The sequence below is a fragment of the Arvicanthis niloticus genome, chromosome 2 (assembly GCF_011762505.2).
Source record: "Arvicanthis niloticus isolate mArvNil1 chromosome 2, mArvNil1.pat.X, whole genome shotgun sequence".
Lineage (NCBI taxonomy): Eukaryota > Metazoa > Chordata > Mammalia > Rodentia > Muridae > Arvicanthis > Arvicanthis niloticus.
Window position 1 is genome coordinate 77,813,059 of NC_047659.1, and position 15,456 is coordinate 77,828,514.

Genomic DNA, 15,456 nt, shown 5'->3' on the forward strand with positions numbered 1-15,456 from the left:
CTGGGTGATTTTGAATCTGAAACAGAGTTCCAATAAACTCAATATCTAGCACCAGGTGGGCAATAAGCAGACATCTATTCTGCTGCTGGCTTCCCCTCTCTTTCCTCTGCCAAGGCAGCTCTCTCAGTGTCATCATCTTGGTTGTAAGAAACTTGCCTACCTTGTAGGTGTGTGAGGACACTGGCTTCCAATTCTCGAGTCTCACTGATATCAGTGGATTGTGAAGCCTGCATCTCATTCAGCTTTTCTTACCTAACTGCTCACCCCAAACGTGATTAAAAGCAGTGTTTGGTTTTTGCATCTGATTCCTTCATTTTTCTTTTCATGCCCTCTGCCTCACTCCTGCATCTGTGGACAATTTGTGACTTTATTGATCCTGGATGGCTCTTACCTATAGACTTGGTTCGGACACTGGGGTGATGTGACCCTGATGTACATGGTCTCATTCTTCAGCAGGCTAGTCTGAACTTGTTCTCATGGTAAAGGGAGAATCTATGAGGCAAGGTGGTTCATAGGGCCTCTCAGGACCCAGCTTTGGGATTTTTACAGTATTCCTTCCATTATCCCTCAGCTCAAAGTATGTTATAAGGCCTGTGATGGCTATTCTTGGTTGTCAATTTGACTGTACCTGGAATTAACTAAAATCCAACTGACTGGGCACACCTGTGAGTAATTTTTTCCTAATTAAAGTATTTAAAGACCAAATATTGATCAGGATCTTTTGAGATGAGAAGATCTGTCCTTAATCTGGGCCACACCTTCTGCTGACACATAAGGATTTGGGAGAAGAAATCTTCCTCTTCTTGCTTGCTTGCTCTCATTCTTGTTGGTAAGTCCGTTCGTCCACTAGCATTAGTGGCTACTTCTTCAGGATTCTAGCATACACTGAAGACCAGCTGAAATATCCAGCTGCATATCCAGTCAGTTGAATACTTGGACCTTTCATCACTAGATAGCCATTGCTGGAACACACACACACACTATTAATTCATTCATTATATTCAATTATTCAATACACACACACACATACACACACACACACAGAGAGAGAGAGAGAGAGAGAGAGAGAGAGAGAGAGAGAGAGAGACTCTACCAGTTCCATTTCTCTAGAAAACCCTGACTAATACAAGGCCTGCCCAGAGTTAGGGAGGTGGAGAATAGGAGATCATGAGGCAAGGGGCATGAATGTAAAAGGCCATTAATCATCACCATTAATGAATTGTCCTCTACAAAGCCACCTGTTGTGAATGCACATAACTCCAGACAATCCTCCTATGACCCTGATTTTCTCTATTAACCCGCCCCCTCCATTTCTCCATGCCCCATTGGCCATTTGGGTCTTTGGGATCTCTTTCCTTTGAAGTTATAAATTTGACTTCTTTTCTTACCAAGTCTTGCTGAAGATGAACTACCCAGGGAAGGTGTCTGTTAAAATGACACAGACCCCAGAGGAGTACGTAGTTGGAATCTTATTATTCCAAGGGCGTGTGACTTACTGTGATAACATTTCTAGGAGCACCCCCTCCTCCTCTGAGTCTCCTCTTTGCTCCTTGGACATCACAGTCTTCTGGTTTTCCTCTCACTTCCTGATCCTTATAGTCCCATCTCCCTGCAGCGCCCATCTTTATGGACTTGCCTTAGGTTGGCTCTTCCCATCAGCAGACCCAATCTCCACCCTCAAAAGACAAAGATTTATAGAGATGCAGAACATGTTTCCTACAGCAAGGAGGGTCCCCAAAGTGGGATGTCCCAGAAGCAAGCTTGATGCAGGGGGTTGAGGTATGTTATCTATTTGGGAGGTGATTTTGGACACATCTGGAGAGAAGTAGACAGGTAAGGTAGGGAAATGGGGGATACCAGGACAGAGTCTATTAGTGAGACAGTCACCACTGAGGGGCACTAGGGGATCAGCCCCAAGGGGGTCTCCTGAGGTATGGAGCACACTTCACTTGTCCCTTGAGAAGCCAAGGAAGTAGTGGTAGTTATTCAGTCACCTCATCCATCATGGCTGATGACATTTAGCCTGCCATTTCCTGTTTACACCAGGCTCAGTCTGAGGGACGTGCCTCAGACGGTGTCTTAGATAATTCCCTTGGCATAACAAAATATCTGAAGCTGAGAATTTGTAAAGAAAAGAAGCTCCTATTTCTCATGATTCTGGTAGCGGAAGTGTCTGAACAATATGGTTTCTGGCGTGTGGTGAGCTTCCTCCCACCTTGGCTGCATCACAATGTTGTAGAAAAATGGAAAAGGAAATAGGCAAGCAGCCGTGTGCAGAAGAGACCTTATAATGAGCCAGGAAACCAGAGATGGGAGGAGCAATGTTCTCCACAGCTCGGCTGTTCTCTCATTGGTTCTCTTCCTGGGTGTGTAGCAGCCACCTTGAAGGTGACACATCTGATGCTAGTTGATCACCTTTTCTTTCCTACTCCAGGCTCTCTTATTTGCAGTCCTTGGTTCAGGTAGAGATTGCAGAGAGGCAGGTTCAGAGCACTCTGGTCTCTTAACTCTGGTGATTAGCTTGGGGTTAGATACATGATCCAGGCCTGGTCAATAAGAGTACCACACTGTCTGCCTACAGGGTTCCCAGTCATTAAGACAGCTGGCTCCAAGAGAGCGGAGTCATGCGGCTTTTTATGTCTGGGACCTAGCTCCCTCACTCTGGGCACTTAGTGACTTTCTGTTGAATAAATGGACATACAATATTACTGGACAGGGCTGAATGCTGGATATTCAAATAATTCATGTACTGAGTATTTTAAAAATATTTAATCATTTGAATGCATTAAAATGTTTCCTAAGTGCTTTTCTAAAAAAATTACTACTTCCACCATTAACAAGATTCCAGAGCCAACTAGCCCTGCACAGACAGACATAGTAATCACCTCCAAACCCAGATGCGTGAAATTAACCATATTTGTATAGATGTAGAACAGGCTCTGGTCTTTCTTGGTTTTGCCATGTGCCTTTTAAAGGGAATCCAGCAAGGGATGTTTGCTAATTACATTAAATTATTCCTTAATACTTCTAGTCCTAAGTGAATTCCAGAAATAACAGGCCTGACATCATGGAAAGTCATACTGTACCTGAACAACCCCTTTCTTTCCTCTCTTCACTCAGCCTCTCCCTCTCCGATGGATTTGAAAGGCATTTGAGCCTCGTTGCCCAGCTGAACGATTCACTCTGCTCATGTGGTGCCATCTCCTCAGACTGCCTTAGCTTTAGAATTATACTCTCAGGGCCATTCTCCAAACCCTCACCCCACCCTACCCAGCTACCCTTCCCAGTGGAGCTTATCAAAGCCTTCCCTAGTGCCCTCTGGCCTCCTGGATTTTAAAAGAAAAACGCTATTCAGTTATTTGAAAAGTATTATATGTCTTTGATTTGCTTTTTCACCGACTCAGACTCAACTCACGTATGTAAACTAGTTTCTTCAAATCTCTCTTCACCCAATTCTTTTTTTTCCCTCAAACATAGTTTTATGACTCCACCAGTATAATATGTTAATATGTTCATTTTCAAAAACTCAATAAAGTTTAGAAAGGGATAAAGAAAAAAGGGTTTTTTGGTTTTTTTTTTTTTTTTGTTTTTTTTGTTTTTGTCATTAAGCTAAAGTCGTCATCTGGGAAGAAGAAACTTCAACTGAGAAAATGTCTGTATTAGATTAATTAGCCTAGAGCCCAGTCTTTGGTTTTTGTTTTGATTTGAATTTTAATTTGCCAAGCTGTGACTGTTTATTAACTGACCAAATTACAAAAATACCATGGGTGGCACCTTAGTTCATCCGTCTAATAAGCCTGTTTATGTGGTCTTCCCTGTTGCCAGCGTCTCCATCTTCTACAAGGTGAGTTGGAATGTCTTCATTCCACCTCGTGGGGAAGATAATTTGAAGGGCCACTGGAAGTTATTTGCTTCCTTGAGTTAGATCCTCCATGCAGATGATGGCAAATTTACCAAGAGATCGAGCAATCAAGGAATTATGTCAAGGCAATCGGCTTCTTCTTGATTTTGCTGTAGCCCCGCTTGTAGATGCGCTCATTTACCGACTTCCGGTTGGGGTACCCCGGTGCAATGTCCGGTTCCACAATCCTCAGCATGTTCATGTTGAGCTTAACAAAGGTGCCATTGAAAATCTGTCGAAGACGAAGAAGCTTCAATACCTTTTGGACCTTTGGGCTTACTCCATTGATACCTCGCCAGTTTTGGTTCTGTGGACACATAGAAGTTCCCAGCTTTCCTTGCCATCCTAGCCATCTCAGACTGGTGCATCTGCCTGCACGCCTTGTGATACTGCTTTGCCTTCTCATAGATGAGCTTCCTCCTTGCCTTTCACAGTGTATTCAGGGCAAATATTTTTAAAGTTCAGGCCAGTCACCTTTAACTCTGCGAAATTCCTTCGCTTTTTCTTAAGGGTTTTTGGCACAACAGCAACCTTCTTTTTCTTCTCTGGCACAGCCTCCATGGTTCCAGCCGGAAAAAGCGAGCGCTTTTTATTTTTTATTTTTGATAAACGATTGATAAGGGCTCAGCCTACTGTGGGCAGTATCAATCCTAGGCAAGTGATCCTGAGTTGTGTTTTTGTTTTGTTTTGTTTAAAAAAAAAAAGAAAGCAAACTGCGCCAGGCACTGGTGTCCCACGCCTTTAATCCCAGCACTTGGGAGTCAGAGGCAGGTGGATTTCTGAGTTCGAGGCCAGCCTGGTCTACAGAGTGAGTCTAGGACAGCCAGGACTACACTGTGAAACCTGTCTCGAAAAAACAAAATAAATAAATAAATAAATAAAAATAAAACATAAAAATAAAAAGCAAACTGAGCAAGCCATGAGCAACAACCCAGTCAACAGTGTCCTTCATGACCTTTGCTTCAGTTTCTGCTTCCAAGTCCTTTCTTGAGTCTCTACTCTGCTTTCTTTTTTTCTTTTTCTTTTTTCTTTTTGGTTTTTCGAGACAGGGTTTCTCTGTGTAGCCCTGGCTGTCCTGGAACTCACTCTGTAGACCAGGCTGGCCTCGAACTCAGAAATCCACCTGCCTCTGCCTCCCAAGTGCTGGGATCTACTCTGCTTTCATCCTTTCAAGGTTTACTCTGAACTGTTAATAGAAACAAACCCTTTCTTCCTCAGGTTGCTTTCAGCCATGGTCCATGGTGTTTATTACATCAGCAGAAAACCAGCTAGAATGTTGTTACTAAGGCCAGACAGACTGCCTTCAGTAAGCAGGGTCCATATATTTGCTATTCACATGTTAGTCTATTTTACATTAAAGAAAGTTTTTCTTTAAAATGCCTCCATGGACATATAACTTGCTTAAAGAAAGCCATACTGTATGAATATTTAAAAAATCAAAAGCAATTCTTATTTACCTGTGTGTCTCTGTGTTCACAGGTGTGCATATGCACATGTTCATTTGCATATATATGTGTATTTGCATGTGCACATATGCATGTGGAGGGCAACAGCCAACATCAGGTGTCCCCTTTAATCACGCTCTGACTTATTTTTAAAGACAAGGTCTTTGTCTAACCTAGAGCTTACAGCTCTGCCTAGACTGACTAACCAGCAAGCCCCAGGGCTCCTCCTGTCTTAACCACCCCAGTGCTGGGATTACAGATGGATATCATGGCCCCAGCTTTTCTTTATGTGGGTACTGGGGATCTGGATTCAGTTTCCCATGCTTGTACCACAAACATTTGACTGAGCCATCTCCCCAGTGCCCCCCAAAAATCTTTCTAAAGGTTCCATCTCTCCTCAGCCTCCTCCAGTTCTGCCCTTTCTAGATAAGAAATCTTCAGAGAGTTTCTGGCATGCAGAAGATTCTAAACATGTTCATATTTTAAGTCTTTTCTGCCAGGTGGTGATTTAAAATAGAATTGGAAACTGCTGCGCCTTCTGCACTTGGCTGTGCCCGTTTACCAGGGCGGCACCTTAGCGACCTGCCTGAATGCTGTGGCAAGGGAGGCATTACCCAGACACGTGTGGACGTCTGTGCTCACTCTTCTCAGCGGGCCCAGGACAATCGCCAGATTCCCTGGCCCACTTCACATGAGGACTCCAGCCGCTTTCTAATCATAGCTCAGAGATAAAGTCTCTGAAGCATCTCTTGGGGAGCAGCTCCAGCAAAAGCAGAGAGCATGATGGTTGCAGTGCCGTCGGCACTTTGTGTACGGGATTCTCTGGACCACAGCTTCGCTGCTGGAGCTGTACTTAATGGCAGATTCTGCTTCTCAGCATCTGAGACATCAGATTGCTCTCTTCTCCGTTTACCCTAGCTGACGGTGCTTTCCTGTTAATCGCGCCTCATGTCATGGTCTTCCTGTTTTCACTCAAAATGTTTTAATGAATTTGTCTCACTCTTTCAATTTAAAAAGAAAAAAGAAATTGATTCAATTCCTTAATCTTCTGAACACAGATTTGGATTTCCTTTTTCTTTTTTCTTTTGCTTGTTATTATATTGTGCCTCCAGAGACATGTTGGATTATCTTGTCATTTTGACACTGATTTACCAGAATGAACTTCTTGTGAGAATTCGGTTGCAGAGAAATGGTTCTGCTCTCAGAGCAGATAATTTCCATTATTTTGATGTTCCCCAGTCCAGGACCTTATTGAATGCACACTAAATCCACAGCCAACTGGGTCTGCACATATTCCTTCCTAATGCAAACGATTGCTCACTTGCTTGGAGCTAGGCAACTTGGCTTAGAAATACCATTTTTATTTTGTATATTGGTATATTGCCGAGCACCAAGATAAACACAGCTTGGACTAAAGGCTTATTTAGATATTTGCTCAATCTCGCGTCTTGCTAGACTTTAGTTTTGAGATATTTTTCTTGTTCCCTCCGAGATCATTTGTCCTGTAAATAGAGCCAAAATATGCTCAAAAGCAACATGAAACTAATCAAAGAAAAAAGCTCAGTGCACTTGAGGTCATGGCTGCTTAAAATACGAGGCTGTCAGAAAGCATTCTGGTCCATTTTCATCTTCACTGCCTCCCGTCCCTTTTGGAAGCAAAACAGCTTCCATACATTTCAAACAAGTGTAGTTATCTGTATGGTCATTTCCCCTAGCTGTGGAACAATGTTCTGGAAGAAATTGACACTACACAATGGGATAAGAGCCTAGGTGCAGCCAAGAAGAGCGGTGCAGGTCTACCAAGTCACACACCTTTATGGTGAAGACCTGGTGGGGACATGTGTTCTTCCGAGGAAGATGGCTAGCCAAGAAAACCCCAGATCTCTTTCTTTTACTCCTGTCTTGGCTCTCCCTGGAAACCATACTTTGCTCTCTGTTTCCATTCATCAAATCTGTGCTTGCCTACCTTGCCTCTGCCATCTATTCTGCCCGAACCAGTTCATTCCTGGAGTGTGGGTCTTGAGGTACTGTCCTGGACTGTTCCCCACGATGGGACTCCAAGATGTTGAGGTCCACACTACTCCACGCTGCCCCACGTTTGGGGGCCAAGATGTCCCGACCCGAGAGAGAGTGGGAATGGAGACAAGACAGGGTGTGTGATCAAGTCCTGTTTATTGAAAGGAAATCCTGGGTATATGTAAGCATAAGCAGGGGAACACAGCTGAAGACACTTTACCACATGTGCCTTGCAGCTGGGGGCATTAAACAACAAAACAAGATATGTGAGCAAAACAAGTTTATCAGAGTGTGCTCAGCTGTTGTAGGCTGTTGAAAACAAGTCTCTTGTTAGGGTATTTGGCTCGAAATGGCTGCAAAGACGATAGCTGCTTTCTGCTGGGAGTCGGCTCCCAACAAGGTACAAACATGATCACGCCACTACCTTCTTCCCACAGGACAGTCCCATTCTGAAAGGATACAGTCCAGTGTGTTCAAGGTAGGGCCCATCCTCCCTCTCTCAACTCACCCATCACCGTTCTTCCACCCCACCTCATGGTCCAGCTTCACCTACATCTTTTTGGTACCTCAAAAGCTCTACACTCCACTTGCCTCCTACCAAGCCAGGTCCCTTTATTGCAGCAACAACTGTGTATGTTGCTTTCTTGCAGAGCACGTTCTTGATTCATAATGGAGTATTCATCATTCCATCAAAGAATACAATAATCAAAACTGTAAGACCCACCAGAGAAGAAAACCTGTTTTTTGATTTTTGTTTCTTTGTTTTGTTTTTACCAGCACCAAACCCCAGGGAACCATTAAATTGGTAAAACATAAGCAGTCAAGCTTAGGTTATCAACTTTTAATATCTCAAACTGGTTATGCTTGAGTCTTTGCCAGCAAGGACCCGAGCCGGACCTCCTGAGTACATTCATGTTACAGCAGTGCAGTAAATGTTAATTAAATTCTATTAAATTTACTATGCGATTTACATTAGTTTAAAGTCTGCCTCAGTAGCTGGTGCCATTGTCTTTTGTCTTTGGGCTTGTGCAAGGCTCTAGGTTGAGTTCCCAGGACCTCAGCAAAAGAACAACAAACAACAAATAAAAAGGAAGGGGCTTGTAAGTGGTGTGGCTATGCACAACTTTAGTCCCAGCACTTGGGAGGAAGAGGCAGGTGGATCTCTATAAGTTTAAGGTCTACATGGAGAGTTCCAGGCCACCCAAGTCTCACTATGACAAATTACTGGGCATGGCTAACATAGGGTTAGGTTAACACAGACTACTAGTGTTCCTGGGCTTTGTAGACTCCAATCATTCTGTGATAGCAAGATCCACACATGCTTGATAGAAAACTAATTATTCATGTAGAACCATAAGTAGGACATTCTTCAGTGCCAGCTTCTTAGTCTCGTGAGGCTGACAGTCCTGCAGATCCCACGGGAGGCTCCCTGAGGACTCAGCCCTGTATGGGCTCCCACTGCCAAACCTGTGTTTAGTTGAGGGAACATAGGGGTGGGCTTCCTGCCATCTTCCTGCTCTGGCACTCCAGGTAACTGACCATAGGCTATAGCCTGTTCTCTGTAAATTACAGCAAGTGACATAAATAGCTGTGCTCCTCTGAAAGGTTTAGCAGTGCCATCTGCCTGAGGGCCTCCCACTAGCTGACAGGTACATGTTCTGCAGACTGTGTCCTCAGACAAACCAGAAGCCATGTAGGCAGGGCTTTCTATTGGGAGCTCAGGCAGAACCTAGTTATGAGTTCATTGAAGGAGATGGGAACTTGGAGGAAAAGGGAGCGAGGGAGAATGAACGCAGTTGTTGGCCCAGGTACAGAGTCTGGGCAGTATGGTGAGGCGTACTCATCTGTCCCTGAGCAATGAATGCTTCCGGGGCTTCTTGGTCCTCAAGTTGAGCAGAGCTGAGTCATGAGGGGAAGTGGTGAGCAGCTCCTCTTCTGGGCTGTTTCTTTATTTTAATGTGTAGTTCTGGAGGAGAAACTGATTTGCACAGTCTCCTGGAACCCTCCTTGGGGAGATGTGGCAGGATGTGCAGGATCTATGCGATTCTGGGGTTCTGCAAGAGATTCTGGTTTGTGTCAGGGTTGAGAGCCCCGGTGCTAGATGATCCATCCCCAGAGGCTCTTTCAACTGAAACATTCCATGGTCTAAAATTTACCGAGTCAGTCATAAGAATGCATGGAAGATTAGCATTCAGCGCCTGTGACTCATACACTTCTGGTTGCGTGTTACGTGCCGGGAAGTCATCAACTGCAAATGCGTTTATGAAAAGCTGAGTCTCTGGGTCACCAAGACATAATCCCTTCGCATGTTTGCTAATCACTTCAACTAAGCGATTATAGACTGGAGGCTTGAAGGACAAAACCTGCCTAATGTCTTCCAGAAGCCTGAATCTGTCTGGCGTTGGACCAGAACTTGTTTTCCAGTTGCACACAGACGAACCACGCTGTATTACTCTCAGCCAACCCCAACCCTCTGTGTTACCTGCTCCAACCGGATTCCATTAAGCACAGAGCCTAGAGTCTCTCCCTGGAAGCATTTGGATACGTAGGTTTGGAGGTCAAAAGACAGGTTTGGCTGGAGATAGGAGCTAAGAGCGGCAGGGAACATTAGGCAATGATTCTTGTATCGCTTCTTAGACACTCCAAGTCTTAATCCAGCCTCCTTAGCACCTGACTCACTTTTCTTTCCTCACCCACACCAAGCATTCCCACCATCCCCTTCTGCCAGTGGACTCATCAACTCCTTGCTGAAGTCTGGGAACTGTTATTTTAAATACCTTCACCCTCATTCAGCCACTAGACTTTTGCAAATAATAATTAATAATAATAATAATAATAATAATAATAATAATGAAAGAGAAAAGAAAAATTAAAAAAACAAAAACAAAAAAATTCGAGTTCATCAGATTGTTTTCCATCGCCACTGTGGCCACTCTGGTCCAAGCCACCAACTTCTTTTCCAGGAGGGTAGGATTACCTCGTTAATCTCTCTGCAGGTATTATTGCCTTCCATGTCTACAACTGCCCCATTCAAAACCATTGATCATTTCATGAAACAACCCCCATCTTGCCTCTCCCTTCCATGTGTGCACTGCCTTCCCTTTGCCCAGGATAAAGGCCAAGCTCATTCACAAAATCCTTCCCAGTCTGGCTCCTGCCTCCTCTTCGGTCTATGCCCCCTGATGGGAACTTCTGCTGTCTCCATAGCCTTTCTCTCTGGCCTCTGATGCACGCCGTTTTCTGCAGAAGGCTTTTCCTTCCACTAGTTACTCGGATGACTCCGAATCCTTTTAACATCCCATTTTGAGCTGTCACTTCTCTGAAAACTATCCGTGCTTCCCAAGATCAAGTAGGTCCCCGCACCTACCCGACAGCATCCCTGTTAGCCTGGTATTAGGTCTATCACATTGCGTTGGGATTGCATCTGATCGTCTATTCTGCTTGAGGTTTACACAGTGTGTAAAGGAGCCCTCGATTGCCAGCTTCATGGAATGATCAATGGTATCGAATGGGGCAGTTGTAGACATGGAAGGCAACAATACCTTCCTTTTCCTCATCTAGGACATGCTGGAGATGAAATGGGTACACAATTAAGGTTTGTTGAAGATGGAAAGATAATAGGAAAGAAGACGTTGAAAATAGAAGGTGGGAAACATGACTTCCCTCTGCAACCAAAAGGGAACAAGCTACCATCTTGGCAAGGGAAGGGTAATAGCCCATAGGAAACTACTGGGTTTTATTTGCAGGGGACTTAACGACTAGTTGAGTTTTAAAGGAACCCTTACATTTATGAACTTTGAGAAAAAGAAAAGCAAGAGTAGAAAAGCTTCTCACTGGGAGCCTGTGGCTACCACCAATCCCATCAAACTGGTTTGTGAGGTTTTGAATGCGGTGGATATGAGAGGAGTAAAGATAATTAACTGAGGGATTATCAAAACATATTGTATGAATTTCTCAAATAATTAAAAAATATTTTAATGTAGTCCATTGACTTGAGATGTAGATTTTTTTTTATTGGTTTCATCATCTAACATTTTGGAATGGGGTGGGGGTGGGGTGTATGTGTGAACTTGCATCACAAGAGCCCAGAGTTTGGAGCCAAGGCCACCACTATTGCATGCAAATTCCTCTCTTTATTCCCTATAAATTCGGGGAGACTGGGAGACGGGGAGATGGGGAGACAAATGCTGCCTTGCAGGGTTGTTTGGAAAACTGAAGAGAGAACAATGCAGGGGACACAGGCTTCTCACATCCCAGGTGCACAGTAGCTGCTGCGTTTAAATGTGGCACGTTTCAATTATTTAAGAGCATCTGGGCTGTGCTCACTAGCAAGCAGGGAGCTCATGAAATATTTCTATCCTGCAGGGCTGAGATACTGTTTCTCTGCTGCCTGCTCCCTAACAGAGAGAGGGAAAGGTGGCCTGGCATAGAAAAGCCACAGTGAGGCTCTGGGAGTGAAGTGGGGATCTGATTTTCAGTGGATCTTGGAGATAGAGCATAAAGCAAGGGTCTTCTCAGTTAGCTTTTCCCTCTGCAATGCCATGGATGTTTGTGCCATCCTGGATTCCTGCATTGAAACTTAATCTTCAGTATGAGAGACTCTATCAATGGGGCCTGTGAGAGTTGATTTGGTGATAAGGTCAGAGCCTCACGAATAGAATTAATGCCCTTATGACCTAGACCTGGGAGAGCGGCTTCACTTGTGCCGACTCAAGTCAGCACTGTCTGTGAAGCACTAAACAAACTCTCTCCAGACCCCATCTACTGGCCTCTTGACCTCAGATGTCCTGGATGTCAGAACTGTATGAAATGAACTGCTGTGTTCATAAGCTCCCCAGTCCATGCTACTTTTGTAACAGTAACCTGAACATGGCACTCCTGAAGAAGAGACACAAAGGGGAAAAAAAAGTAAATTGTGTTCAGTTGGAAACATTCATAAAAGGAAAAAGAAAAAAGAAAGCACATTCATGTTTTCAAAGTTTTTTTTTTTTTTCTAGGAAATCTGAATATACACTGTGTTCTAATGTAACAAATGAGCTCACCCAGTATGATATAGTACAGCTGTTCTGTAAGGGTCTTTCCCATTGGACAGCTTTCCGTGTGGGAAAGTAAAAAGTATCCAGTGTCTCCCTGGGTGACACTGGTGGACAACAGGAGTGACTGCGCACAACCAGCCCCTCACATGGCCCTCTTTGAGACTCAGTGTTGGGTTTTGTCACTCGATCTCCAATGAACAATTTTAGAGTGAATCCTTTACACAGCCCACCAGGGTTATTTACAGAGAGTCCTCACATTCAGTCTTTGCAATAAAGGGCAGTAGGAAAATGTTTCACTCACAATAGCAATGGGCCTCCAGTGGGAGGAGGCAGGGGCTGGCACTCAGCACAATTCTCTTCCCTCCCATTCTGTTTGACCTTGAAAGTTTGTTTTGTTTTTCTGAGAATTTTGTCCAGTGAGTTTTGATCATGTTCATTCTTTCTCCTGGCCACCCCCTTTCCAGATTTATCTACTCCCTCCCTTCCTACCCAACTTGGTGACACACCACCTTTAAATAAGCCAATATGTGCTGCTCAAATATCTTGGATGTGTGGCCTTCCACTGGAGCATGGTTGACTTATTAGGGGATACATTCTTAGAGAAAACTGACTCTTCATTTCTAAGCAGCTAACAACCACCTATAGCTCCTCTATGGTGAGATTTGGTCCTCTAAATTCTATGTCAAGGGTCACTCCATTTCTAGTCAACAAGCAAAAACTGAGTGAGATGCAGCTCACATTCTTAAAGAGATCAGAGTGTAGAGGCAGAGTTAAAAAACACAGTAACTTCTTATAATGAGTTTTCTTTTTCATTTACCATAGAAATACCTATCTAGAATCATCTGGAAAGACAGTCTCAGTAAGGGATTGTCTATATCAGTTTGGTCCATGGGCAAGTCTGGGGGGGGGGGTGATGTAGGAAGACCGGGTCCACTGTGGGTGGCACCATTCCCTGGGTATGGGATGCAGAACTGTGTAAGGATAGAGATGAGCACTGGCAAGCATGTATGCCTTCATTCCTCTCTGCTCTTGACTATGAATGTGAGTATTTCAAGATCCTGCAAGACTTCCTTTCAGAGGTAGACTCTAACCTGGAATTACAAGCTAAATTAAACCTTTCTAAATTGTTTTTGTTGTTGTTGTTGGCTTTTGGGGTGTTAGAGTGTGTTATCACAAATAGACAGAAGTTGACAGAATTATATTAAAGCAGCCTATGTAAATGAGAGATTATTATGGCTATGAACTATGGTATATTAAATGATCAACATTCATCTTTTTAGAAAAAGAGGTTTTATTTTTATCTATGAGATACTTATGGGGATATGTGCATATGAATGCAGTGAGCATGGAGGTCAGAAGAGGGTAGCAAACACCCTGGAGCTGGAGTTACAGACTGGAGTAAGCCACCTGACATGGGAGATAAGAAAAAAACTTGGATCCTCTGGAAAAACGGCATGTGCTCTTAACCTCTGAGCCATCGCTCCAGCCCTAAATGTTGGTCCTTTAATGTCCATGATCAGACTAGGAAGACTGTGGTCATTATATTGTTGTAGAAACTGAGATAAGGGGAAGTTAAATAACTTGTCCAAAGGAACTCAGGTAGGAAGAGATGGAACTGGCGTTCCCGAGTTGCTGAACACACAGCCTTTGGATTAGGAGATGATGTCAGTGTTCCAGTAACCTAGAGTAAACACTGTGGTTTCACTTTCTAGGTACTGTGGCCTGGAACCCAGCTTGCTGACATCCCCCCTGGTGGGGTTCATGGTGACCAATCAGTGCAAGTACCATGCACCCATCAGCTTCCCTCAGATCCCACTGGCTGCCCTGGCTGTGGAGAAAGTGGGTCATTCCAGTGTATGTTACCGACTGGCTCTGTTTCCTCCTAAGCCCACCAAGGAGCTGCCTTCAGTAAATCACCACGATCTCATCAATGGTTTTTTCTTAGGCCATCCTAAATTAGCACAGTTTGACACTCTGGCATGTACCACGGGGTCTTCAGTCCACGTCTTTGTGAATCCAGCCACTAGCAAACCAGAGAGCCTTCCAGAAGACTTTAGGAACAGTCTCCAGAAGCTGATGAGTCCAGCATAGCATGGATTGTCTGACATTATCCATGGAAATCACCATGTCATAAAATGAAGTTTAGGTTGTTCTCTGTACATTTCATTAATATATATATATATATATATATATATATATATATATATATATATGCCTTTAAAATAGCTGCCAGTGTCTTAAACGTTTTTATAACAGTTATTGAACTTCAAAGTGGAATATCTCTTTGGAACAGGCCTGTAGCCAAGTACTTTACACAACACACATAGCAGCTCATAACTACGCTTCAAGGGAGGCACCATTTTAACTCATTTACGAGAAGTGCACTGTGAGGTTTGCAGACAGAAGCCATTTGCCTCTGTGAAACTACCATACTCCAAACTCACAATCTTAACCTCTGCACTGATTCCCTCTCCGCCATGCAGCCCCAACCCTAAGCAAACCCAGGGCCATTTCCACACAGTGGCCATATACTGCCAGCAGGCCCGTTGCTCTGCTAGCTTCTCCACACCCAGTAAAATTCTTTACTTCTTTGGCAATGTCTTATCAGGTAGGTTATCTATTTCCTATGGTTTGGGTTCTTTAATTTGACTCATTACATATCTTTAGCTTCTTTCAGTAAATCCCTGATATTATTTTTTGTCTGTCTGTGTGAACTATGGTACTAGAAAAATCACCTTTCTTCTCCCTATATTTAAAACAACAAAATGACAAGCCTGTGATGTTTCTCCACCACCTCCTTAGCCTGTATCTACCACCTATGTCATGGGTGGAAGTCAACAAGTAACTGAATAAAATTAATCTCTGATGCTAAAACACATGAAGACCATGCTGAGGTGTGACAGTAATAATGGCCACCTGCACTGAGTGCTGACCATACCTCATGCTGTGGAGCACCTAAAGAGCAGATGCTACTATCACTGTTTTGCAGATGAGAATGGTGAGCCTCTAAAGATGGTGGTGGGAAACGGGGGGGGGGGGAGGGAGTTCTAATATTAGG

The 15,456-nt window shown here is 43.9% G+C and overlaps 1 protein-coding gene and 1 pseudogene across 3 annotated transcripts in view; one reads left to right on the plus strand and one right to left on the minus strand.

Annotated features, from left to right (window-relative positions):
• The window catches only part of LOC143441382 (uncharacterized), a 158,206-nt gene extending 142,930 nt beyond the window's left edge, over positions 1–15,276 (plus strand). For all 3 annotated transcript variants that reach the window (XM_076929375.1, XM_076929374.1, XM_076929376.1), the window contains one exon: positions 14,111–15,276. In XM_076929375.1, the coding sequence (XP_076785490.1) occupies positions 14,111–14,489 (379 nt within the window). In that variant the 3' untranslated portion in view covers positions 14,490–15,276. The remainder of the gene's footprint in view (positions 1–14,110) is intronic.
• On the minus strand, positions 3,643–4,462 carry LOC117703394 (large ribosomal subunit protein uL30 pseudogene; annotated as a pseudogene).
• Positions 15,277–15,456: the final 180 nt, after the last annotated feature.